This window comes from Sminthopsis crassicaudata, chromosome 3 (assembly GCF_048593235.1).
Source record: "Sminthopsis crassicaudata isolate SCR6 chromosome 3, ASM4859323v1, whole genome shotgun sequence".
Lineage (NCBI taxonomy): Eukaryota > Metazoa > Chordata > Mammalia > Dasyuromorphia > Dasyuridae > Sminthopsis > Sminthopsis crassicaudata.
In genome coordinates, this window is record NC_133619.1 from 330737404 (window position 1) to 330764592 (window position 27189).

The 27189-nt window shown below is 39.4% G+C and overlaps 1 protein-coding gene and 2 pseudogenes across 3 annotated transcripts; 2 read left to right on the plus strand and 1 right to left on the minus strand.

The window, feature by feature from the left end:
• Positions 1-2007: 2007 nt before the first annotated feature.
• LOC141562083 (putative E3 ubiquitin-protein ligase TRIML1 pseudogene) lies at positions 2008-3639 on the plus strand (annotated as a pseudogene).
• A 3676-nt stretch (positions 3640-7315) lies between these two features.
• LOC141562084 (putative E3 ubiquitin-protein ligase TRIML1 pseudogene) lies at positions 7316-8932 on the plus strand (annotated as a pseudogene).
• Positions 8933-10556: 1624 nt separating this feature from the next.
• DTX3L (deltex E3 ubiquitin ligase 3L) lies at positions 10557-26126 on the minus strand. 3 transcript variants are annotated; one of them, XM_074301385.1, is made up of 5 exons: positions 25763-26117; positions 24931-25151; positions 22014-23570; positions 16370-16587; positions 10557-14545 (listed from the first exon to the last, which is right to left on the minus strand). In XM_074301385.1, exons 1-5 carry the CDS (start codon positions 25950-25952, stop codon positions 14476-14478), a joined length of 2256 nt encoding a protein of 751 aa, XP_074157486.1. In that variant the 5' UTR covers positions 25953-26117; the 3' UTR covers positions 10557-14475. The 3 variants fall into 3 exon arrangements, with proteins under 3 accessions (XP_074157486.1, XP_074157485.1, XP_074157487.1); XM_074301384.1 differs by having other exon boundaries at positions 22014-23576; positions 25763-26115; XM_074301386.1 differs by lacking the exon at positions 10557-14545 and having other exon boundaries at positions 16366-16587; positions 22014-23576; positions 25763-26126.
• Between the last annotated feature and the right edge of the window lie 1063 nt (positions 26127-27189).

Here is a 27189-nt window from a genome sequence, read left to right on the forward strand (position 1 = left end):
TTGTTTTTTTTGGCAGATGGCATGATGGTGTACTTAGAAAAGCCTGGGATAATCTTAGCAAGGCATAAACTAAACCAACAAGGTTCTGAGTTACTAACAAACCTCAACAGGAAGAGATAGAGAAAGAAATGCGATTCAAAACCACTATAAAATGTATAAAGTATCTGGGAGTTCAACATTTGTGCCACAGAGGTATCATGTGAATAAAACCACAAAATGCTTTTTAAACAAAAGATAGAATTCTCTATGGCTCCTGCAGGAGCAGTATAGCAGTCACTCATGCCTTGATCTTCCTATTGATTGATCTGAGGCTTTACCTCATTTCACTGTCTTAGCTAAACAAGTTTGATCCTCCTTCAGCAGCCTGGGGCTCTCTCCTCTCTCGGGTTCAATAGCAGTTTCAGACTCTGTAAAGGCGTCCACTGAGGTGAACTATGCTATATCTCAGAACTCCCAACTAAAGCAGACCAAAAACATCTTTAGCTTCTTCCAATATCAGGGGTTACAGGTAGGGAGCACTACTCCCAGCCAAAACCCTCTGCACAGAAGTAAAAACAGACATAAATAATTGAAAATATAATAATAAATATAGTCCATATTTGGACTATGCTAGTAGAATAAAAATGATACTGTCCAAATCAACTTACATTTTCAGTGCTGTGCCAAATAGACCACGGTGTTACTTCAGAGGACTAGGAAAAATAAAAACCAATTTTATCTGGAGAAACAAATCTTCAAGGATGAAAAAGGGAACAATAATATAATGAAAATGCATTTATTTAGTGTTGACTATAGGCTAAGCAGAGCAGCCCAGGAGATAGTAAGTCCTGTCCTCAAGGGTCTTATATTCTAACTGGGAAGATATAAGATGTAAGTTAGCAAAAAAGGGATATTTTGTTAGTAAAGCTTTAATTACTGTTTTGAGAGATAGAGTTAGGAAGGAGTGATGAGAAAGGGCACATGCAGAGCAGTGCGGTGTGAAGCTAACCAGGGAATGTAGCATGATTGCTGGGATTGTAGGGTAGACGCAGTGAAAGATCACTGATCAGAACTCGGGTTTCGGGTGGGAGTTTCAGGGAGAAGCGAGGGGCTGGAGAAGCGGAAGTACTGTGGTATATGTATAATGTGCAGGAGACCAGATATGCTGAAAGGTCCCTGATTAAAAGCCTATGCTCCAGACTTCCAACTAAGCCGAGAAAATAATTGGACCCAAAGGATTGTCTAAAAACTTTCCAGAAACATGTCATAAAAACTCTAAAAATATAAGAGAAGGAACAAGATTAAAGAAAGCTAAAGAGGAGTAATTATACACACCTTTGCTAGACTAGCAATGTCACAATCCTACTGAAAATCTGAGCAGGGACAAACTGGAATGGGGGAGGGGACAGGTTGCAAGGCACAGGATCCCATCAATGCCTAGGCAGTGCAGGACCACACAGGTCACAGGGAAAGGGCAATGACCAGTCAGCCCAGGGCCCAGGCAGGGAACACTGGAGCCAAAGCAGGAAAGCAGGGCATCCCCGGGGCCTGGCAGGAAGCTTCACACCAGCACCACTGACAGTATTTGATGGTGTCTGAAATCCTTTGGACACAGTCAGCAATGGCCTGGGGTTTTCCTTTGGTTAAAGTGCCAAACTGGAGAAAACAGTTCTGTGCTGCATGGCCTAGGGGTGAGCACCCTGGTGAGTCCCCAGCCCCAGGAATACAATGAAATCCAGAAGTGAAAACTCACCCAGGTGAGAACTCTCACTAGGGAGAAACTGGGGTCTTTATCAGGCCAGAGGTTGACACCTTGATGATAGATGAGGGGAGGGGCTAAGAGGGAAGGCCTATAAAAGAGCCCACTAGATGGACTCCTGTCATTTTCCTGGCTGCCAGAGCTCAGGGGAAGAACTAGTTGCACATCCTGGGTTGACTCTCTCTGAAAACAGAAGAGCTCAGGGAAAGAACTGGTTCCCTAGCCTTAGTGGATTATCTCTGGAAAAAAGGACTAGAAAACCTAGGAACATGGAAGCCAAAATCTGCTTTGAAAGCCTCAGAGTGGGGGCCTCCTGTCCGCTGTGCTTGGGCCATTTCATGGACCCAGTGACTCTCGAGTGTGGCCACACCTTCTGCACAGAGTGTCTTGCCAGCTCCTGGAAGGACATCTGCCCTCCAACAGCCTGCCCCGTGTGCAGCACAGCCACTGCCTTGGAAGACACGGTCCCCGACAGGGGGCTGCAGGATCTGGCTAACACGGGCAAGATGCAGAGAGCTCCCCTACTGCAGAGCCTCGGGGACCTGCCCACCTGTGACAAGCATGGCCTACAGCACACCTTGTTCTGTGAGGAGGATCAGAGACCCTTGTGCGGACCCTGCTTTTTAAGCCCAGAGCACCAGAAGCACAGAGTTCTGCTCCTGGATGCGGCCGTCACTCAGTGCATGGAGAAGCTCGAGGCCACAGGCAAGAGTTTAAGGACCCAGAAGAAGAGATTTCAGATGGAATTGGGATTTGAGGAAATCCGAGAGGCGCAGTGGGAGAAGGACGGCCGCCTGCTCAAAGCCTTGCTTGTGTCTGAATATGAGAAAATGCACCAGTTCTTGGGGGAGGAAGAAGAGATTCAACTGCAGACATTAGACCAGGAAGCAAGAGACAATTTGGAGAACAAGAAAAGCCCCTTCCGAAAGAACCTTGGACTGCTAATGAAGCCAAAGAAGCAGCCCCTGCAGGGGCTCAAGGCTCAGAAGCAGGCTGTGAAGTCTGAGTGGGAGCAAAAGCTCCACTTCTTGTCAGAGGAAAAGAAGCGACACCTGCAGAGGCTGGACCAAGAAGTCACAGACAACCTGGCCAAGTTTGAGGAGAGCAAGACCAGAATGAAGCAAGAGATCCACAAGCTGGACATGCTGATAGCAGACATAGAGAAGAATTCTGTTCAGCTTCCTCTTGAAATGCTCCAGGAGGCAAAAGGCACATTGGGAAGGAGTGAGGAGCTACTTCTTCAGAAGCCAGTGGTGGCTTCCCCGACATGGACCATGCTCCCCGTCTCCGGAATGGCAGAAACGCTGCTGACTTTCCACAGGCGTCTGTGTCTGGACCCTCAAACAGCCAATCCCCATCTGGCCCTGTCTGAAGATCTGCAGAAGGTGGAATACCGTGCTGTCCCACAGGATGTCCCCGACAACCCAGAGAGATTCGATTCTGCCCTCTGGGTCTTGGCCAAGCAGAAGTTCACTTCAGGGAGACACTACTGGGAAGTGGTGGTGGGGGAGCAGAGGGAGTGGGAGGTGGGCGTCTGTGAGGAACGGATCAGAAGGAAGGGGGATGATGGCCAGAAGGTTCTGGGAGACAGGCTGACCCTGGCGGCCTTCACCTTTGGCAGGGACTTTCACTTGTGGCATTCAAAGCAAACTGTTCCTTCCTGCAAACCAGTTCAGAAGGTGGGCGTTTTCCTAGATTATGAAAGAGAGCACGTAGCTTTTTACAATGCTGCAGATGGAACTCTAATCTACAGTCCCCCAAATGAGGCTTTTCAAGGTCCCCTTCTCCCTTGTTTCTCTCCTTGCTTTCCAAAGGGGAAAAACACCTCTGGATATCTGCATATCTGTCCCAGGAGGGACAATGCTCAAGAAGATGATCGTTCCCAAAATGAGATTTTCTAATCCAAGCAACCAAAACAACCTCTGCAATGACTCCATTCATGAGAACCCTTGTTGAATATGTCAATAAAGTTATATTAAAATTATATTATAAAGTTTATTATTTATTAATATGTTATTATTAATTAGTTAATATTAAGTTGTTATTTATTGTCAAAAGCCAAAAAAAAATATTTCAAATAAAAAGTTCATTTTCTAAAAATTACTTTTTGCTTTAAGGTGTTTTAATTAAAATTTTTCTTCTTTTTGTAGAAAATATCCTTACCTTTACTTTGATTATACATCCACGTTAATTATCAGTCAGTTTACATTTTTTCTGTCACTTGAACTTATTAATTTCCTTCCAAATACGTTCATGGCCAAATTAGAGGCAGTTTGTTACAACAGCATTGGGAGCTAATAGATAACAACACTGGAATATCTACTTGAGAAATATTTGGTTCTCAGGGGATCCTTAGCCTAAAGGTTGCTAGATGGTATTGGCAGACAGCAGAAGGCACTGCAGAGAAATAACAGGTCATAAAGGGCGGAGATCTGGCTGTGAGTCCCACGCTGGCACTGACCAGCAGTGTGGCTTTTGGTAAGTCACTTATCCTTTTTTACTTGAGATGGTCCCTCATTTGTAAAGTGCAGCTTCTAATAATTGAACCACTCACTTTCCCAAATATTTATGAGGGCCATTTTTCAAAAGGGTAAAGTATTACATAAATGTGAGGATCTACATTTTTTTTTATTAAAATCTTATTTTTTTTTACATCTTCACAGTTTCTCACAGTTTTCCTTTCATCCTTTCAGAGAATCGTGTGATTCAACAAATAGTAATTTTCAAAGGGAAAAAAACCATAAAAATACTCTTAAAAAATCTCAAAGCATGTGTAATATGCAATATCAATTGACCTCCCACTTCTTCAAAGGGATGGAGTAGGGGTATCTTCTTGTTATTCCCTATTATGTAATCATTTTAGAGCTTTCTAAGTTTGTGACATTCATTTTTGAAGTCTTTGTATGGGCCCTTCTTTTCATTTGCATTGTTGAGGTCATTATGTTGTAGCCATTGTTTTGGGGAGGGGAGGGGCAAAATAAGTGGAGAGAAATGCACAAAGCCAGGCCTGGAATCAAGAAGACTAAAACTGAAATTTGGCCTTAGATACTTCTACCTGAGTGAGCCTGGGCTAAATCCTTTCTCCTTTGTAAAATGAACTGGAGAAGAAAATGACAAACCACCACAGTATCTTTTTTCTTTTTAAAGAAAATCTCACATAGGATCACTGAGAGTCAAATACATTGAAATCACTGAACAACAACTGCAACATCATCACTCTGCATCATTTCATGCATATCTTCCCATGTTTCTCTGTATCCATTACACTCATCCTCCCTCCCTTTCTTTCCTTCCTTCCTTCTTTCTTTCATTCTTTAATTTCCTGTTACCCAGGGTCACACACCTAGCAAATATTGGAGGCCATATTTGTACTCAGGTCTTCTTACTGCTGTGCCACTGTTCTATTGACTGTCACCTAGTCATTCCTTCTTAAAACATTTTCCTTAAAGTATAGTCTTATCATTATACAATACTTCATAACTTGTTTAGACATTCGATAGTCTATGGGCTTCCATTTTATTTCTAATTCTTTGTTTTCAGAAAAAGTAGCATTATAAATATTTTGTTCTTTGTGGGGACTTTATTTTTATTTTTTTCTTCACTTATAAGCCTTGTAATGGAGCCTCTGGTTGAAAGGATATTGAAATTCACTTGGAAAATTCCAAATTGCTTTCCCGAATGGTTGCAACATTTCACAGTTCCACCAACAATAAAATTAATATGTCAATCATCCCATAATTTCTCCACCATTAGATATTGACATTTGTTGTTCCTCTTAGCCAAATTTTACTTGTGAGATGAAACATGAAGGTTCTCTTCCTTTTCTCTTTTGACTAGTAATTTGATTAGGAATACTCTGCAACGATTCCTTGGAGACTTTTAAAGTCATATCCTTTGACCACTTATCTATTGAGGAATCATGATTAGTCCTTTGTAAAAATTCAATTCCAACTTCATTTCCAAAAGCACAATTCCCCCTCTCTTCCATATTCAATGAGAAAACAAAAAAACAAAACCCATGCGACATCAAGCAACACAAAAAGAAAAACTGGATCACAAGAGCCATAAGAGGGTCTAGAGAACTAAGCAAGAGACAAAAGATGAAATTAGAAATAAAATTAGGATTTAGTACAAAAAAATTAAAGGAAGAGTAATTTAAAATAAAAACTGAAAAAGTAGTGAATTTCCTGAAAATAAAACAAAATGCAGATATTGAGACAAGAGATCTAAGAATTGATTAACCAAGGGATTGAAAAATAAGAGAAAATATAATGTATCCGCCATCAAAATCAGCTGCCTTGAAAAACAGGTTGAGATGACATCATTGAAGCATCACTGGTTTCCTTGAATACCGTAATCAAACTGAAAGCTTGGACACTGTTTCCAAAAGGTCCTAACTCTCCTCAAACTTGCTAGCATTCCAGAAAAAATATAGTTTTAGAGACGCCATATTTAACAACAACAAAATATAAATAAATGGAAGAAATATTCATAGGCAAAGAAAATGATTGCTTTTTGGCAGATGGCATGATGGTGTACTTTAAAAAGTCTGGAAAAGTCTTAGCCAGGCATGAAATAAGCCAACAAGAGCCATTCCCTGTTCTGAGGTTAACCTCAGCAGAAAGAGACAGGGAAAGAAATGTGATTCAAAACAACTATAAAATGGGTAAAATATTTGTATCACAGATTTGTGTCACAGGGGAACCAGATGAATAAAACCACAAAATACATTTTTAAAAAAGATAGAATTCTCCACATGAGTACAGCAGTCACTCATGACTTGATCCTCCCATTGACTGATCTGAAGCTTTAACATGTAACTTAGCTAAACAAGTTTGATTCTCCCTGAGCAGCCTGGGGCTCTCTCCTCTCTGGGGTTCAATAGCAGTTTCACACTTAGTAAAGACAAGACATCCACTGAGGTAAACTGTGCTAAACTGGAATGGGGGAGGGGGAGGTTGCAAGGCACAGGATCCCATCAATGCCTAGGCAGTGCAGGACCACACCAGGTCACAGGGAAAGGGCAATGACCAGTCAGCCCAGGGCCCAGGCAGGGAACACTGGAGTCAAAGCAGGAAAGCAGGGCATCCCCGGGGCCTGGCAGGAAGCTTGACACCAGCACAATTGACAGTATTCGATGGTGTCTGAAATCCTTTGGACACAGGCAGCAATGACCTGGGGTTTTCCTTTGGTTAAAGTGCCAAACTGGAGAAAACAGTTCTGTGCTGCATTGCCTAGGTGTGAACACCCTGGTGAGTCCCCAGCCCCAGGAATACAATGAAATCCAGAAGTGAAAACTCACCCAGGTGAGAACTCTCACTAGGGAGAAACTGGGGTCTTTATCAGGCCAGAGGTTGACACCTTGATGGTAGATGAGGGGAGGGGCTAAGAGGGAAGGCCTATAAAAGAGCCCACTAGATGGACTCCTGTCATTTTCCTGGCTGCCAGAGCTCAGGGGAAGAACTAGTTGCACATCCTGAGTTGACTCTCTCTGAAAACAGAAGAGCTCAGGGAAAGAACTAGTTCCCTAGCCTTAGTGGATTATCTCTGGAAAAAAGGCCTAGAAAACCTAGGAACATGGAAGCCAAAATCTGCTTTGAAAGCCTCAGAGTGAGGGCCTCCTGTCCCCTGTGCTTGGGCCATTTCATGGACCCAGTGACTCTCGAGTGTGGCCACACCTTCTGCACAGAGTGTCTTGCCAGCTCCTGGAAGGACATCTGCCCTCCAACAGCCTGCCCGGTGTGCAGCACAGCCACTGCCTTGGAAGACACGGTCCCCGACAGGGGGCTGCAGGATCTGGCTAACCCTGGCAAGATGCAGAGAGCTCCCCTACTGCAGAGCCTCGGGGACCTGCCCACCTGTGACAAACATGGCCTACAGCACACCTTGTTCTGTGAGGAGGATCAGAGACCCTTGTGCGGACCCTGCTTTTTAAGCCCAGAGCACCAGAAGCACAGAGTTCTGCTCCTGGATGCGGCCGTCACTCAGTGCATGGAGAAGCTCGAGGCCACAGGCAAGAGTTTAAGGACCCAGAAGAAGAGATTTCAGATGGAATTGGGATTTGAGGAAATCCGAGAGGCGCAGTGGGAGAAGGACGGCCGCCTTCTCAAAGCCTTGCTTGTGTCTGAATATGAGAAAATGCACCAGTTCTTGGGGGAGGAAGAAGAGATTCAACTGCAGACATTGGACCAGGAAGCAAGAGGCAATTTGGAGAACAAGAAAAGCCCCTTCCGAAAGAACCTTGGACTGCTAATGAAGCCAAAGAAGCAGCCCCTGCCGGGGCTCGAGGCTCAGAAGCAGGCTGTGAAGTCTGAGTGGGAGCAAAAGCTCCACTTCTTGTCAGAGGAAAAGAAGCGACACCTGCAGAGGCTGGACCAAGAAGTCACAGCCAACCTGGCCAAGTTTGAGGAGAGCAAGACCAGAATGAAGCAAGAGATCCACAAGCTGGACATGCTGACAGCAGACATAGAGAAGAATTCTGTTCAGCCTCCTCTTGAAATGCTCCAGGAGGCAAAAGGCACATTGGGAAGGAGTGAGGAGCTACTTCTTCAGAAGCCAGTGGTGGCTTCCCCGACATGGACCATGCTCCCCGTCTCCGGAATGGCAGAAACGCTGCTGACTTTCCACAGGCGTCTGTGTCTGGACCCTCAAACAGCCAATCCCCATCTGGCCCTGTCTGAAGACCTGCAGAGGGTGGAATACCGTGCTGTCCCACAGGATGTCCCCGACAACCCAGAGAGATTCGATTCTGCCCTCTGGGTCTTGGCCAAGCAGAAGTTCACTTCAGGGAGACACTACTGGGAAGTGGTGGTGGGGGAGCAGAGGGAGTGGGAGGTGGGCGTCTGTGAGGAACGGATCAGAAGGAAGGGGGATGATGGCCAGAAGGTTCTGGGAGACAGGCTGACCCTGGCGGCCTTCACCTTTGGCAGGGACTTTCACTTGTGGCATTCAAAGCAAACTGTTCCTTCCTGCAAACCAGTTCAGAAGGTGGGCGTTTTCCTTGATTATGAAAGAGGGCACGTAGCTTTTTACAATGCTGCAGATGGAACTCTAATCTACAGTCCCCCAAATACAGCTTTTCAAGGTCCCCTTCTCCCTTGTTTCTCTCCTTGCTTTCCAAGGGGGAAAAACACCTCTGGATATCTGCATATCTGTCCCAGGAGGGACAATGCTCAAGAAGATGATCGTTCCTAAAATGAGATTTTCTAATCCAAGCAACCAAAACAACCTCTGCAATGACTCCATTCACGAGAACCCTTGTTGAATATATCAATAAAGTTACATGTCTTTGTCAAAAGATAAAAAAATTTTTTCAAATAAAAACTTCATCCTTTAAAAATTACTTATTGCATCAAGGTGTTGTATTTATGAATTTTCTTCTTTTTATAGAAAATAATCCTCAACTTTACTTTGAATTTAAATTCAAGTTGTCAGTCACTTTACATTTTTTTTTTACTTGAACTTATTATTTTCCTTCCAAATACATTCATTGCCAGACTAGAGGCAATCTGGTATAACAGCATTGGGAACTAATTGATGAAAACACTGAACTATCTACTTGAAAAATATTGCGTTCTCAAGAACTAAGTCTTTAGCAGGGGATCCTTAGACTAAAGGTTGCTAGACCATATTGGTAGACAGCAGAAGGCACTGCAGAGAAATAACAGGTCATAAAGTCAGGAGATCTGGCTGTTAATCCAAGTCTGCCACGGACTATGCTGAATTCTTTTTTATTTGAGATGGCTCTCATCTGTAAAATGGAGCTCCTAATACTTGTACCACTTACTTTGCCAAATTATTATGAGTAATATATTTCAAAATGGTAAGGTATTAAATAAATGTGAGGATCTACATTTTTTTAATTAATTTTTTTGTTGTTTAACATCACCACTGTTTGTTACATTTCCCCTCTCATTCTTTCAGAGATTCAACACATAGTATTTTTCATATAAAAAAAAACTATAAAAATACTCTTAAAAATCTCAAAGTCTAGGGAAGGAGGGAGGGAGGGATGAGAGGGAGGAAAGAAGAAAGGGAGGGTGGAAGGTTAGGAGGGAGGAAGGAAGGGAAGGCGAATGGGAAGGAGGAAGAGAGAGAGGATGCGATAGAGTATAATGTCCAAGCTAGCTTTGTGGAGGGCCTCGGGATTAGTCAGAGCCAGGATCAGTGAAAGCCCTTGGCCTTTAGCAGGAGAAGTGAAGGAGGCAGGGAATCTGCTACATGGCTGGTCAAAGATGGATCCTGGATTCTGGAGTCTGGAGTTTGGAGTCTTCCCTGCTGAAAGTGCTCAGGCAGACAGAGTCTGACCCTCTCCCTCAGCCCTCCAATTCTTCCCTATGATTACCTCACCACCACACGTTCTGCAGGGGCCAATCAAGAGGAGAGCCATCACTATATCATCTAAGTATATGTTTATAGAACCATTATCTCTCATTGAGTAGATACTAAGCCTTAAGTACCCTGAGGTTCTGGATTCAAGTACACATTTTCAGAGGTCCAGCCCTCTTTAACGGAGGAAGAGAGGAATGGGGGGAGGGAAGAATGAAAGGAGGAAGGGAGAGTAAGGGGTGGTATTGGTGGATCATAAGAAATGTCATTTTATAGCTCTTTGGGTTTAATTCCAGATTGTTCTCCAGAATAGCTAAATCAATTCACTACTCCACCAACAATTCATTAATGTACCTGTTTCCCTTCATCCCACAAAGGAGACTGTTAATAGAAATCTTCATTTGAGTCTTGTCCTGATTAATAACAAACTAAAAGAAATTAAGACAAAAGGTGTTTATTATAGGTAATAAAGGCAACACTATAGAGTATGTGGGGAATTCAAACTGTGAGCCGCTTTAATAGGATTAAACAATTTCCACATAAGGAAAAGACAATTCTGATAGGTATATTTTTTTCTCTCAATAGTATTTTTTCAGTTACAAATAATTGGAATTTCAACATTCATTTTTGTAAGATTTTGTTTTCCAAATTTTTTCTCCTTCCCTCTTTTACTTATCTTCTCCCTAAGACAGCAAGCAATCTGATATAGGTTATATGTGCACAATTACGTTAAATATATTTCCATATTTATCATGTTGTGAAAGAAAAACCAGAACAAAAGGGAAAAAATCACACACAAAAAAAAGCAAACAAAAAATAGTATGTTTCCATTCTCATACAATATCCATAGTTCTCTCTCTGGATGCAGATGACATTTTCCATGGAAAGTCTATTGGATTAGTCTTGGATCACTGTATTGCTAAGAAGAGCTAACTCTGTCATAGTTGATCAATACACACTCTTGCTGTTTGTACAATGTACAAAATATGTACAATGTTCTTTTGGTTCTGCTCACTTCACTCAGCATCAATTCATATAAATCTTTTCATCCTCTTCTGAAATCAGCCTGTGCATCATTTCTTACATTCATAGAGGTTATTTTTTCTCTTTTGCAGGGCATTTGGGGTTAAATGACTTAGCCAGGGTCACCCAGCTAGTAAATTTTAAGTGTCTGAAGCTGAATTTGAACTCTGGTTCTCCTGACTTCAGGGCTGATGTTCTATCTACTGCACTATCTTGTTGCCCCTATAGTATACAATTCAATGAGGTGTGATTAGTGCTATCTCATCTCCCCCCCCCAAGTATATACAATTTTGAAGGAGGAGGATAGGGGAGCATGGGTTTTGCCATCTTAAGCAGGATAGCTGCCATGCTATTGTTGTTCAGTCCAGTCTCACTGGGCCATACCATCCATGAAATTTTCTTGGCAAAGTTATTTGTCATTTCCTTCTCCAGCATAATAAGGCAAACAGGGTGGTTTGTCCAGGTTCACACAGCTAGTAAATGTCTACAGCTAGATTTGAACTCAGGCCTTCCTCACTCTAGACCCAATATTCTATCCACTAAGCTAATCCTCAAAATCTTTTTTTTTTCTTTTTCCTGAGGCTGGGGTTAAGTGATTTGCCCAGGGTCACAAAGCTAGGAAGTGTTAAGTGTCTGAGACCACATTTGAACTTGGGTCCTCCTGAATTCAAGGCTGGCGCTCTATCCACTGCACCACCTAGCTGCCCCCTAATCCTCAAAATCTAAATTAAAAATGGAATCACTTAGACTGATTCAGCACAAAAAGTTTCTTTTATATATGCCCGGTCAAACACTTCTCTTAGTTATGATGACTTAGATATAAATTAATGATAAATTGAGTAACTGTCTCTGACAGAGTTGAAGATATATAATGGTATTAGTGTTAAGTTAGTTGAGAATATAGTTCCCTCCCTTCTTTTTAGACTTTAGATGTGGAATACAATATATACTATCAGACTCTGTAGATTTATTGGTTACTTCTGCTGGATTGCTTTTTTCCTTCTTTCTTTCTTAATTTAAATGGGTTATCACTGACTGGGGAGGAGAGGGAAGAGGAATATATTCAGAAATGAATAGCAGAAATGAAGATATTGTTAAAATAAATGAAGTCAATGAAAATTCAGGATAGATTGATGAGCAATAGGCCAGCATAGGACAACCACAATCTGGAAACAAGAATACAAGAAAGTTGCTGAGTGCAGAGAGAGTCTAAACGCATCACTGGCCAGCAAGGAGTATGTCAGTTCATCCTCGCGGATTGTGCATGAAGAAATAATCCAGTATTGAAGAGAATTGCCAGAGACAAGGTGAGCTGCAGAGTTCTGATGTTCTATGAATTTAAAAAGAGTGTGAAAGCAAAGGTTTTAGCAAAAAGCAGTCTGATAATCATAAAATGGAGGTTCCAAAGTTAAGAGAAGGAAGAGTTATAGACAGAATTGAGTGAGTTGGAGATAAGACTATCAAAAAAGGACAGGAAAGGGATTTTCATTTTGACAAATGGTGACCACATCCTAGGAATTTGGAGAGGCAGAAGTTTGCTAACCTTGGGGAAGAGGAAATGCCAGTCAACCAGAACTGACTTTAAACAGCAACAGGGAACTGAATGGTCAATGAGATTCTGGTTGGTGTGCTAAAAGAGGTCCCTAAACACTGGCTTGATTCTCTTTTGCCTTCTGCATCACAGGTTTTAAGAGTGATTGGGGAGAGAAATACAGTAAATGAAACCAATCCCTATTTTAAAAGCAAGATACCAGTGTGATCATTACACAACTTTTCCTTTATTAGAAGCATCTGACATAGCCATTAAATCATGTCTTCTCTAATACAAGGATAGAATCAGATCCAAATGAGTTATTTAGAAAAGTGCCAACTAAAGATCTTTAACCTTCTGCCCTGGGGCAATAAGTTGTTGCATTATCACCAATAATCTCTTTGTAACTGGTGAAGGAACCTCTCTGTATCATAGGTTCTTTTTCATTCTCCAACGAATGCCACAGAGTCCAGAATCTAAGATCTGAATGGAATATTTCTGTTTTGTAGCAAATAGAAAAGTTGGACTCATTTGGAAATGTGAGCATTTTAACTGTTGCTCTACAACTACACTTTTGAGGGGGCACCTAAAAATGGCAAACTGAGCAGAAAACTTTATGGAAAGTAAAAATTAGAAACTACTTGGATATGGATGTGGTCTCACTAAGGTTAACCAAACAGAGCAATTGCCTCAAGATGCATCCCAGAAGGTAAACTAAGAATGCAAGGACCCAGGATAACACAAAAGCCAATAACAGTTGCCTATGAATCTGGAAACTCTGATTCTCAGATTAATGAGTCTGCCCATAATCAGATAATCAACAAGCATTTAGTAAGTGTCTACTATGTGCTAGGGACTATGCTAAATGCTGAGGATACAAAAAAAAAGACAAAAGATAATATCTTCTTTCAAATAACTCATATATGCAATCAATATGCAAGCGACTATGTACAAATAGGCCAAATACAGGATAAATTGGAGAGAATCCAGAGAGGAAAGGCACTAGTATTAAAGGGGTTAGGGAAAGGCTTCATGTAAAAAGTAGAATTTTAGGTAGGACTTGAAACAAGCCAGTAAGTGGAAATAAGGGGGGAAAGAATTCCAGGCATGGCAGAGTGGGGGAAATATCCAGTGAAAATGCACCATCAGGAGAAATGGAATTTCTCAGGTGAGGAACATCAAGGAAATCAGACTAACAATCACAGAGGCTATTTGTTCTTGAAAGTGTTTGGAAGCCATTGGACTTTATTGAAGAGAAAAATATCTTTCCCCACTCTTCATTTTACATTAAATTTGCCAGAGCAAAGGATGATTAGTTTCTTTCTGAAGTGAAGGGCTCATATATGTATTTGGAGACTATAATTTTCTTCAAGATGTCTTCCAATCTTTTTAATGTATTTGGCTACCCTTCCAGTTAAAAGGTCTGGTGAGCTTTGAGGTCAGCAACAACTTACCACAAATAATGTAAATGTATCTGAAGGCCAATCATCACCTTCTGCACTGTACTCTGCAAGCAGTACAGTGGATTATTTCTTAATTCCAGCATCCTGGTGACAGCAAAATGGAGACAGGCAGGAAAGCAACAACTGATACACTCAGTGTTCTCACTACAACAACTTTGACATCCTGCCAGACTCTCAGTTTGTCTAATAAAAAGTTAAACCTCCAAGAAATTACACAGGTTAGAAGATTAGCAGTTTATCCCACTTACCCCTAAACAAACTAATTTCTTCTCACATTCTTTAATTTTTCTCTAAATGACTATCTACTAATGTTGTAATGATTGCTTGGATTCTTTTCCACGGCCACAGCTTTTGCAAATTCAGCCCTCAAGGTACTTTTAAAGTCAGCACTCTTACTCAATCCCTTTTGCTTTCAGTTCCTGCTTGACTCGTTCCAGATAGTGGGGATCGGGGTAACCAAAGCTGCAAAGAAATAAAGATGTTTAGAATCAGAGACTCCCTCTTTCAACTGATAACTCTTCAAATACTTAAAGGAAGCTACCCCATCCTTTCTTCCAACCCCTTTTCTTCAGATCTGAAGATTTTTAATCAATCTTCATTTTTCTCATTGGATGCACTATAACTTCTCCACATCCTTTCTAAAATGGGATACCCAGGATTAGTGCAGAGGATTCAAACAAAGCCTGAAGAGGTTACCATATAGCTCTAGTAAATGTTAATATTCTTTTTTTTTTTTTTCAAATTTTAAGTTCTGTATTCTCTTCCTCTCTCCCCTTGCCACCCCCACTAAGAAGATAAACATTTTGACATAGATTGGGTATATCCACATTTCTGCATAAGTCATTATATATCTTTTTCTTGCACATACATCTCTTATTTCTAGAACCCAAATTAAAACTACATTTATCCATACTAGATTTCATCTTTATAAATATGTGGCCCAATCTTCTAAGCCATCCATAAGATAGCCTACTATATGGTCATAGATTAAGAGCTGAAAGAGACCTTGAAAATCATCTAGTCAATGGTTCATTAGACTCATTAGAGAGAGCCTGATGGCTCTCAATATCTTTATACTATTAAAAATTAGTGAGGACCTTTCCAAAAAGTTTCTATGTGAATTATATTTATAGATATTTACTATATTAGAAATAAAAACTAATTTTGCATTTGTAGATCCTCTGAAAGAGTTTCCAAGACTCCCAGGATTCTCTGGGCCACACTTTGAGAGCTACTGATCCAGTTCATTCCTTTCAATTTACAAGAGAGGAAGCTAAAGTCTAAAGAGTGTTAAGTAACCTGTCCAAAGAAATCCAGGTAGTCATTGATAGAAATAGGATTTGAAGCCAGATCCCCTTACTCAAAAGCTAGTGCCACTGTTCCATGCCACCCAAAATTTATTATCTCTACCAGCTTTGTGTCATCTGCAAATTTGGTAACCATGTCTTCTATTCTTTTATCTCATTCATTAGTTTAAAAAATTAAAGAAAACAGAACCAGGGACATATCCCATAGCATACCACTAAAATACCTTCTTCTATAGTAACATGAATTCATTTAATTTAATTCTTTGGATCTGTCCATGGTAGTCTTTCAGAGAAATGAGACAGTTTTTCTGATTGTATAATGTGTGAAATCACTGTTTTATTGTACTTATTTCTGAAAGATCTCTCTTGAGATTATACTTTTGTCTTCTAAAGACACTACTGTACCCAATTCCACTCCGATAAATACAGGTTTGTATCCCAGACCATCATGCTTGTAAGTTTTATAATGTCTACATTTGCTTTAAAAACCAATGTAATTCAAAAGGAAATGTCTTGAATGTAATGGAATATTATTGTCATATAAGGAAAAAAAAGTAAATATGAGGGATTGAGAGAATATGGAGAAATATGTATGAAGTATTGAAGACTGAAATAAACAGGATATAAAAAGAATATATACAGTGAAAAAGATCTGAATAAAATGAAAATGAATTTTCTGTATAAATTTCTATATCATTAATTACAATTAATTAACCAAGCAAAAACTAAAGGAGAGAAGAGAATATGTACCTATTTCCATTTTCTGGAAAGACTGGGGGAAATGGACACAATTTGAGCATGAAATGTATATGCTATCAAGTCTAGTCAAAGTGTAGGTTGGTCTTGGTAAACTTTAATGTTTTTTGAAATTTTTGTTCAGAAGGCTTGCTTTGTAAGAGAGGAGGTAAAGAAAGCAAATATCATATGAAAACAAAGAAAACAAATCTTAAATTTTTTTAAAAAGGGAAATACCCCTTACTTTTCTGGTCCACCAAACAGTTGAGTTTTATGGTGTATATCATTCCAAGTGATCACATCTTTCATTCCTAATGTCCGAGACTCTCCTATTGTGAAAATCAACTTTTGTTCAAAAGCTCTTTCGAGGAGTTTCAAAACCTGTCGTCCTTCTTCATTATTTGGCAAATAAGCCATCCGCTGTGTTCCACTGTAGGGTGTTCCTGGGTGAGGATGATCTTCCTATGTGGAGAAGTCAAGCAAAAATAAAGAAGGAAAAAATGTGTAAATTTACAAATTTCTGTACAAAGGTATAGCACTTGTGGAAAGAAACCCAATGTTTTCTTTTGTTTTAATAATAGGTTTGTAATTTCACTGATATATTGATCCTATGGTGGTGGTATGAGGAAAGAATGAAAACTAGCTCTACAAGACAAGATCTACATAGTACCTGTTCTGATTATTGTCTTCAAAAAGTTGGCTGGAGATAGTAAGAGGTTGTGACTTGCTCAGGGTAGGTTACACAGTTAGTTTGGGTCAGAAGCTGGACTTGAATCAGATTTTAGTCTCAGCATCTAACTCTCTACTACTTATTTTTATATAAGGTAGTTCTCACTGTGAAAGTCCTTGCTATGGCACAAATAACTGTAAAATTCAATTCAATTTAACAAACATTTATCAAATGCCTACTGTGTACAAAGCATAGTGCAAGACAATGGAGGGCACATAAATAAGGAACATTTTCTGTTCAAAAGAACCTAACTAATTAGATATTGTCTCAGTGCATGCTCCATAGGTCATAGGTTATAAAGGAAAAATTACATTTTGACTCATCAAGTTTAAAGACTGACTTCCTAATGAATGAACAAATGAAACTGAAAATTCTTGGAACCAACTCAGATTTTCATCCCAAATAAATACTTCCCAGTCTCCTTCTAAGGAACTCTAGTGGATGGGGCCTTAGGATAAATAACATTGTCCTTCCAGGCTTCAATTTCCCTGTCAATAAAATGGGATAAAATCATATTTCCTCAGTCCATTGAGATTTATGAATATGGGAAGAAAGGAAAAGTAAGAGATAGCACAGTGTATTAGAACAGACAATTCAGTTATGCAGAGATCTATCTATTGAAAGTCTCCTTAATATTTCCTGCAAGGAATTATATGAGAAAAATTACAAAACACTTGCCACAAAAATAAAATCAGATTTAAATAATTGGAAAGACATTCAGTGCTCTTGGATAGGCCGAGCGAATATAATAAAGATGACAATACTCCCCAAACTAATCTATTTATTTAGTGCTATACCAATCAGACTCCCAAGAAACTATTTTAATGACCTAGAAAAAATAACAACAAAATTCATATGGAAGAATAAAAGGTCGAAAATTGCAAGGGAACTAATGAAAAAAAACTCAGAGGAAGGTGGTCTAAGTGTACCTGATCTAAAGCTATATTATATAGCAGCAGTCACCAAAACCATTTGGTATTGGCTAAGAAATAGACCGGTAGATCAGTGGAACAGATTAGATACAAAGGACAAAAAAGGGTACATCTATAGCAATCTAATCTTTGACAAACCCAAAGATTCCAACATTAGGGATAAAAATTCATTATTCGGAAAAATCTGTTGAGAAAACTGGAAATTAGTATGGCAGAAATTAGATATGGATCCACACTTAACACCATATACCAAGATAAGATCAAAATGGGTCCATGATTTAGGCATAAAGAGGGAGATAATAAATAGATTAGAGGAATAGAGGATAATCTAACTCTCAGACCTGTGGAGGAGGAAGGAATTTATGACCAGAGGAGAACTAGAGATCATTATTGATCACAAAATAGAAGATTTTGATTACATCAAACTAAAAAGTTTCTGTGCAAACAATACTAATGCAAACAAGATTAGAAGGGAAGTAACAAATTGGGAAAATATTTTTAAAAACAAAGGTTCTGACAAAGGTCTCATTTCCAAAATATATAGAGAACTGACCCTAATTTATAAGAAACCGAACCATTCTCCAATTGATAAATGGTCAAAGGATATGAACAGACAATTCTCAGAGGAAGAAATTGAAACTATATCCACTCACATGAAAGAGTGTTCCAAATCACTACTGATCAGAGAAATGCAAATTAAGACAACTCTGAGATACCACTACACACCTGTCAGATTGGCTAAGATGACAGGAACAAATAATGATGAATGTTAGAGGGGATGTGGGGAAACTGGGACACTAATACATTGCTGGTGGAGTTGCGAAAGAATCCAGCCATTCTGGAGAGCAATCTGGAATTATGCCCAAAAAGTTATCAAACTGTGCATACCCTTTGACCCAGCAGCGCTACTACTGGGATTATATCCCAAAGAAATACTAAAGAGCGGAAAGAAACATATATGTGCCAAAATGTTTGTGGCAGCTCTTTTTGTTGTAGCTAGAAACTGGAAGATGAATGGATGTCCATCGGTTGGAGAATGGTTGGGTAAATTGTGGTATATGAAGGTTATGGAATATTATTGCTCTGTAAGAAATGACCAGCAGGAGGAATACAGAGGGGCTTGGAGAGACTTACATCAACTGATGCAGAGTGAAATGAGCAGAACCAGAAGATCACTGTACACTTCAACAACAATACTGTATGAGGATGTATTCTGATGGAAGTGGAAATCTTCAACATAAAGAAGATCCAACTCACTTCCAGTTGATCAATGATGGACAGAGGTAGCTACACCCAGAGAAGAAACACTGGGAAGTGAATGTAAATTGTTAGCACTAATATCTGTCTGCCCAGGTTGCATGTACCTTCGGATTCTAATGTTTATTGTGCAACAAGAAAATGATATTCACACACATGTATTGTACCTAGACTATATTGTAACACATGTAAAATGTATGGTATTGCCTGTCGTCGGGGGGAGGGAATAAAGGGAGGGGGGGTAATTTGGAAAAATGAATACAAGGGATAATATTATAAAAAAATATATATATATATAATAAAAAAAATTAAAAAAAATATTTCCTGCAAATCTGAGCTCTCTCTCTAGAATAATTAGTGGTCTAAGAATTGGATGGAGGTTTATCTACAATTATGAAAACTGAATTTGGGAAATACAGAGAAATGAAACTTAAATTAGAAAATTGAAACCTAAGGATTAGAAGGATAGGACAGGGAACAAGGGAAAAAAATAAAAAGGGAAAATGCAATCAGGGGCGAGAAATTCAGATTTATGAAAAGAAAAGGATGATGTAACCAGGGTGGAAATTTAGATTAAGAATTAAAGGGGGAGAACCATTTACACCTGGGGGAGAAGATGTAATTATTCAATCAAAGAAGGATACCTAGATTCACATGGGGAGAATTAGACTCTTCAGATAGGATAGTACTCAGCCAATAGGGAATTGAAGTAAGGATTGAACTACTTTTAAATAAGGTGAATGCCAGGTGAGGAGTGATGACATAGTCAGGAATGGAGATTCACACTCACATAGGAGGAATTACACATTCTTGACAGGTTGTGAGCTCTGGTACTCAGCCAATGAGGCATCAAGGGAGGAACTTGTATTTGGGTATAAAAAAGATGATAAACATTAATTCCAGGAGTTTCTATTTGATAGGACACCCACATCTGCAGTTGTGTAATTAAAAATTAAAGTCTTACCCTTCCAAGTTTATTGAGTAGAGAGAAGACATGAATAGACCTTTTTGGGAAGGTCAATTTGTTTGCTAATGGAGGATTGATTAAAGATTTGAGGCAGGGAAATCAAACATTAGGTCATGGAAATGGGAATTATCAGCTTCTTTCCATCTTTACCCAAAATATACTTTGTATATGTAAGGGTAGTATCCTAAGTCTTTGTCTTGTCTTATTATTGTACAAAGAAAGTACCAAATAAATGAATGTAGCACAACTCTTGGCACCCAGTAAGTACTTAATACTTTTTCATTCACTCATTTATGTTTGTTGAAATGAAATCTCACATTCTGTCTATTCTTCCATTTTTAACACATCCTTATTCCCATACCTCCATCTCAAAGCCCAACTTCACTCCAACTTAGACTTGTATAACTTTCATATCATTACATTCCTTGTTCCTATTTTGATCACTATTTGAGGGAGAGACAGATAGAGATCTAAACAACCTTGAAGAATATGGGAAGTAGGGAGATGAAAACTAGGGAGAAAATAGCTTCTAGTCTTAATGGCATTAGCAGGGCCTGTCCCACAAACATTTTGTATAAGGTTTTCTATTAATTTATAACAGTGTGAAGAATAGATTTTAAAAGATACAAAAATCCCTAGGTAATCAAAATACTGAAATCCAACACAAAGTTTCAAAAAACATGAAGGAAAAGTGTGCTGAAGAATTGTTGGATATTCAAGGTATGAAGTTTCAAGCCCTAGGTTTTTGCATCTGGGCACTGATTTCTGCTTGCCAAATCTTACTTCTGTCCACTAAAATGACTGAGCCAATTTATCTGTATCTTTACCTAAGGATAGGAAGTAGTCTCTGATTCCAATGGTACAGAAAACTACCCCATGAGGAAATGCCCTCTCCTAACTCAGGCTGGCACATTCTCTGCAAATCATAACCTTAAAGAGTTGCCCATCAGCAGAATGATTTCAGAAAGGCCTGAAAAGACTTACATGAACTGACACTAAGCAAAGTAAGTAGAACCAAGAGAACATTGTATACAGCAACAAGAAGATTATATGTGATCATTTCTGATGGACATGGCTCTTTTCAACAATGAGATGACTCAGGCCAGTTCCAATACACTTGTAATGGAGAAAGCTATCTGTATCCAGAAAGGGGACATAGGGTCTGAATGTGGATCAAACCATAGTATTTTCACCTTTAGCTTGCTTTTTTTTCTCATTTTTTCCTTTTGGATCTGATATTTCTTGTGCAGCATGATAAATGTGGAAATATGTGTAGAAGAATTGTACCTGTTTAACCTATATTGAATTATTGGATGTCTAGGGAAGGGGATGGGGGGAAAAGAGAGAAAAAAACTTGGAACACAAAGTTTTGCAAAGGAAAATGTTGAAAACTATCTTTGGATATATTTTGAAAATAAAAAGCTGTTATTTAAAAAAAATAAAAATAGTTCAAAAAAGGGGAGTTGCTTAGACTACTGAAAAATAATGTGCCTTGCACAGGCTCACACAATTAGTATATATTAGAATGGGACTTGAACCCAGGTCCTCTTGGCTCCAAGATGGATTCTCTGTCCACAATGTCATACTGCTTCTCTATATCTATAGCTAATTTATGTTTTGGGTACTAATAATTATGCATGTCTATGCATGTATACACACACACATACAAATACATCCATGAACCTCCTAACCATGTGGATTGGCAGGAGTCAGAAAGTCTTGGGCTCAATAAATTCCTCAGATGGTTACTAGCTGTGTAGCTGTCTCTGTCTCATTTTTATTATCTATAAAAAGGACATATTACCTACTTCTCTTGATTGTTGTAAGGGTCAAATGAGATATTATTTGTAAAGTGCTTGCAAACCTTAAAGTACAACAGAAGTGCCACTTAGATATATGAAATACTTCAAAAATTGCTGATGGAGAGACCACACCAATTTCATACTTTATAGCATGATAGACCTGCACAAAACTTCCCACAATCAACCCAACCTTTCCTTACCGTTTGTATGCCTCCCTTCATATCATAGACAATCTCAATTGTGCCGCATGAATTATAACCTGGAAGTGAAGAAGACCTTTGAGATACGTTCATTGTTCCATGTGGCTGATTTCCTTTCACGATGCCATAGGAAGTCTGGCATATAGGACACACTGGCTTATGTTTCATGGCTTCTCTGATACAAGGACCACAGAACTCATGCTTGCACTTTGAAAGGACTTCTTTGTGTTGAATGATTTCCAGACAGATGACACAGTTTTCCTCTTTCTCCTTCTCTTTTTCTAAGTCCCCACAGCTAGGCAATCCCTTGGAAGGAAGGATTGCCTTGAAATCATCACCATTTTTGTCCCAAATGGATTTGGGGTCTTTATTCCAATTCTTTCCAAAGGAGAGAGCTGGTCTCTGCTGAGTAGGACCTTCAATACTAAAATATCTCTCTATATATTTCATTGCTTCTGCAAGATACTTGGGCAAACCAGTCAATGTCAATTCTTGTTTGTTCCATTCCAAGTTTACATGGGGGTGCTTCTTTTCAAAGTCTTTAAAGAATGTCTTTTTAGATGAATATTTTTTCTCTTTGTTTAAAGGTTTTAGAATAACTACCTCTTTGACAATCTGAGTTGAGAACATCTGAAAGAAATCAATGAAATATTCATAAGCATGTGCAGAGAGGTCTAGGCTTTTGTCTTTTGGTTTAAATACAATGAAGGTTTTCCCAGTTTGGGGTATATTCACAAATTCCACTATTGTGTCAAATTTTTTCTCTATTTCTGTGATTTCTTGGCACAGAAGATGTAAATCAGCAGTATCTACCTCAATTTCATACTTCATCATGTTATGGGAAACAGTTATTTCCATTGGTTTTTTGTGGGAAAAGTTTCCTTCAATGAAAAGTTTAGCTTCTAAAATATCCCTTGTGTTTCCCTGAAGAATTAAGGTTGTTTCTTCAGCTTTAACATAGAGGTTTTTAAATACGTTGGTCAGTCTGCTTTGGACTTCAAGAGCCAGCTCATTATCTGTGAAATGAACACTCTGACAGGTCACATTCTGTATTTCCTTCTGAAATGCTCTGGTAAAAGCTTCTTGAGCTGCTGTTCTGTCCCCAGACTTGCTTGTCTCAAAATCTAAACAAACATTGCCTGTAGGATATGCCAAAGTACTTTTGATATGTACTTTGTGCTCTTTTTCTATTCTATCCAGAGTTGCAGCAAAGACATGTTTAAAATACTCATACAAATGTGAAGGTACTGAGATGTAGTTTGACTCTTCCATTCTGTGTTTGGAGTCTGAAGGAAGGATAGGACTGTCCCAGTCATTTGGTTTCATTTTCTCGATTTTTCTTGCTGAGGCTGCACTCAGGAAATCTTTCTGGCCATTTTTCAGAATCATCTTACTTAAGAATTGATTAACTTTTTCAATATCTTGGAAGTTACCACTCAATTTCTCAGTTCCATCATAGTCTTGCTCAATTTTGAGATTTGGGCAGAGGTTAATAATTTTCTCCCTTTGTTCCTTGGAAAGGCTGAAATTCAGCTGGGCCTCCACATGACAAAATATCTGAAACTTACAAAAACCAAATAAAATCATAAGGCTATAAGTGTTTCTTTTCTTTTTAAGATACCTAGACTTTACAGAATTAGAGCTGTAACCAATTCTATCCTTGACTCCTCCCACTGCCAGGGTTGACAAGAAACTAACTTGATTTTGTGCTTCATTTGGGATTCTACTTACATGTCTTAGTAGCCATACTAATGATAATGCACTTAAATAAGTCATGGGGTTTGGGAGAAGAGGGGATAATCCTGGTAATGTTCCAGAATCAAGATACTAAGCCCTGGGCTACATTTTGCTACCAACCAGTTATGTGCCTTAGATCAGTCATGTCAACTCCCTAAACCTTGGTTCCATCATCTGAGAAATAAGCATGATGATAGTGATGGTGACTATGATAATAATCCTCAGTCTGTTTTCCTAAATGCTGGCTGTTCTATGGTGTCTTAGCCAGCAAGTTAGTGTTAGGCTTTGATTCTTGAAGTCTACTTTTGACTACTGAACTAACATCAAGATCAATACGCCATCATACCTAGAAGAATTGTAAGGAATTTGGAATACAGTGTGCGTTAGATGCCAGATTTCCTATGGTATCACGAAAAGGAATCAGCCAGAAGGAACCTCTGACCAGACTTCTTCACTTTCAGGTTATAATTTATTTTGCACACTGAAATTAATTATGATATGTGTTAGGGCAGAGAGATGATAAGGAAGCTTTATGCAGGTTTATCAAGGCAAAAATAACCTGATTCAATAGAGGTATTAAACAAAATCATAAGACCATAAATTTAGAATTGAAAAAGACCTTACAGATCTAGCTTATAATATCTCTCATTATGTAGATGAGATGACTGAGGACCAGATAAATTAAGGTCTTGAAAATAGTAAATGTTAGGGGAAGGGTTTGAATCTAAGTCCTTTGACCATGCCCTTTTTGTATCTACCACCTTTAAAAAAAACTAAAAATGAAATTACTGATAACCTTATTTTTATATCATTTTGATTTCCCAATACCTCCCTCCCTTCTGCCCTACTTAGATTGTAATCCCTTATAACAAAGGAGAAAAAAAGGTAACTTAGCAAAACTGACAAATGCATCCAAAAATTCATTTTGCTATTATTTGACTCTTACTATTTCCCATGTCTGAGAAGCCGCAACCTAAAATATTCATACTTACTTGATTGGGAGGAGGAAGAGAAACAAAGACAAAAGACAGAAGAGAGAGGGAAAAGGAGAGGGATTTTTGTAAATTATTTAAGTTAATACAAACTTGGTAAAATATTAATGTTGTAAAGAAAGAAAGACATTTCTAGGTGAGGTGAATGAAAAGAGATTCTTTGATCACCCTCTGCCCTTCCCCCTCACCTTTTCAATGAAGGAATCAGAAGAACTACAAGCACCTTCTTCTGGGAGCGTCTCATCTAGAAATTTCTTTGGGGGCGACTGAGACTGGGAGGGAAGCTGGTTTATTATCTCCAAAGTGTTCTTCTCTCCTGGGTTTTCATTTGTTTCTAGGAAGACTTTCACATGTGATGAAGGACTGATCTCCACAGTGTGATTTCCCTTTGCTATCACTCTGTCCTTGGCTTAGAAAAACAAAAAAAGGAAAGGTAAATAATTGAGTTTCAGAATAAGTTCCCTCAACATTTAATATGAGAATTTATTAGAAAACCAAAGATTCCCTCAAGCATGGGATCGATCACTTTTAGAACTGAAAGAAATCTGTGCTCTGCTCTCAGCTCCCCAAACTCATCTTGGTCTTAGAGACTGTCGGAATCTTGGAATGCAGCAAGGGATATGTAAATGTGGAGTCAGGAAGATCTGAGTTCAAATGAAGCTTCAGACACTTACTAGATTGTGTGATCCTGAGCTAGTCACTTAATCACCATCTCCCTCAATTTCCTTAATTGTAAAACGAGTTTAATAAAAGCACCTCCTTGACAGGTTTTTTTTTTTTTTTTGTCTGTTTTTGTGAGGATTAAATAAGGAAATATTTGTAAGTTTAGCACAGTTCCTGGAACATAGTAGGATTTAGAGAAATGCAAGCTTTTACCATCATTATTAACTCAAACCCTGTTGCCCAGTGCCCCTTCTCCTGACTCAGGTAGGGTTTCACTCTGGTGCCCCCTCCCAGTTCTCTCCATCTCTTCGTCGCTGGTCTCGGTTCAGCGACTCCCCTCAATCCCCCTCTCCTCACCTTGTTTTTCCAGAAATTCTACCCAGTAAGTGCCTTCGGTGGGGCCGGCTTTGACCGAGCACTCGCCTCCCCCGGACTTCCGCGGACTCTGGAAATATTTTTGCAGTTTCTTCTCCAGTCCAGAACAGTTCTCGGGCACCCGCACCAGAACCCGGTACTGCGGGCTGTGGACAGCGGAGTCAGTGGCCATCGAGGCGTACTTGTGAGCGGAGGAGCTGGGGCTGCGATGTCTGTTCTGGGCTTAGGAGAGGGTAACTGGGGAGCAGAGAGAGGGGAGAGGAAACGGCGCTATCTCGACCCTCTTCAGAGACAGCCTGAAAACTTTCAGTTTCGCTTCCTGAAAAAGCCCTTCCTATTCTCAGCCTCTTCGAGGCGAGGGTGGAGAGAGAGAGGAAAAAACCAAACGTTTGTTTCTCTTGCACCATGCCCAGCCCCCAGCTCTTTTGGGGGATTCTAGCTCTTTAACCTGGGTGGCTATTCTCCCTGGGGGTGGGGGCTGTAGGGCTGTAACATTTCCAGTTTCCTAGAAGCGAGGAAAAGCACCAATTTGTTTTTTCTTCCTTTAAAAAAGAAAAAAAAAGGTATCTTTAGAGCTGGATTCCTTCTCATCCAGCAAATAGTTATCCTTCGACTGACATCAGAGGGATGGGAACACAGATCACTTTTTATCTCCAAATCTCGAATTTCATGTTCTTGCTTTTATTTGGAAATTAACTTCGAAGTCATTTATTCTAAAAGTTCCAAACCTGGTGTCTAGAGATTTCTCTGGGACTCAAGAAACTCTTATTGGAAAAAAAAAAAAGGGGGGGGGTAACTATTTTAACATAGTTGCCTTTCTTTGTCATCCTTCATATTTTATTTTATGTAAATAAAAACATTATTCTGAGAAGGGATCAACTTTGCCGAAGAGTTTCATGAAAGAAAAAAAAAGTTAAGAAATCCTGATATGATCCAGCAATTTACAAATTTACAAAAGAGGAAACTGAGTCTTATATAGGTTAGGTGACTCATTCAAAATCGAAAAGGATTAAGGAACACAGTCAGGATTCAAAGGCAGAAAGTCAGATTTTAGCTAACCAGGGATGTGGAGACAGCTGAAACAGTTCAGAATTTCCAGTATCAAAATTGGCAAACAATACAGAAGACAACTTTATTTTTGTTTGTTGTTTCTTTAGTTGGTTGTCTAGATTTAGTGATAGAGGAAATGTTAATAATGCAGGTGAAACTTAAAGTTTGTTGTGGTTTTCTGACAACACCTCCCAGCATTTAGCTCTCTTTCTAACTGCACAACACAATGGGATGACTAAGTGTTGCATGAAATAACATGCCAACCAGTGCCAGGAAACTCACATCTGGCCTTCGACATTAGCTCTATGACTTTGGGTCAGTCCCTTAATCCTGTTTGCCTCAGTTTTCTCATTTGTAAA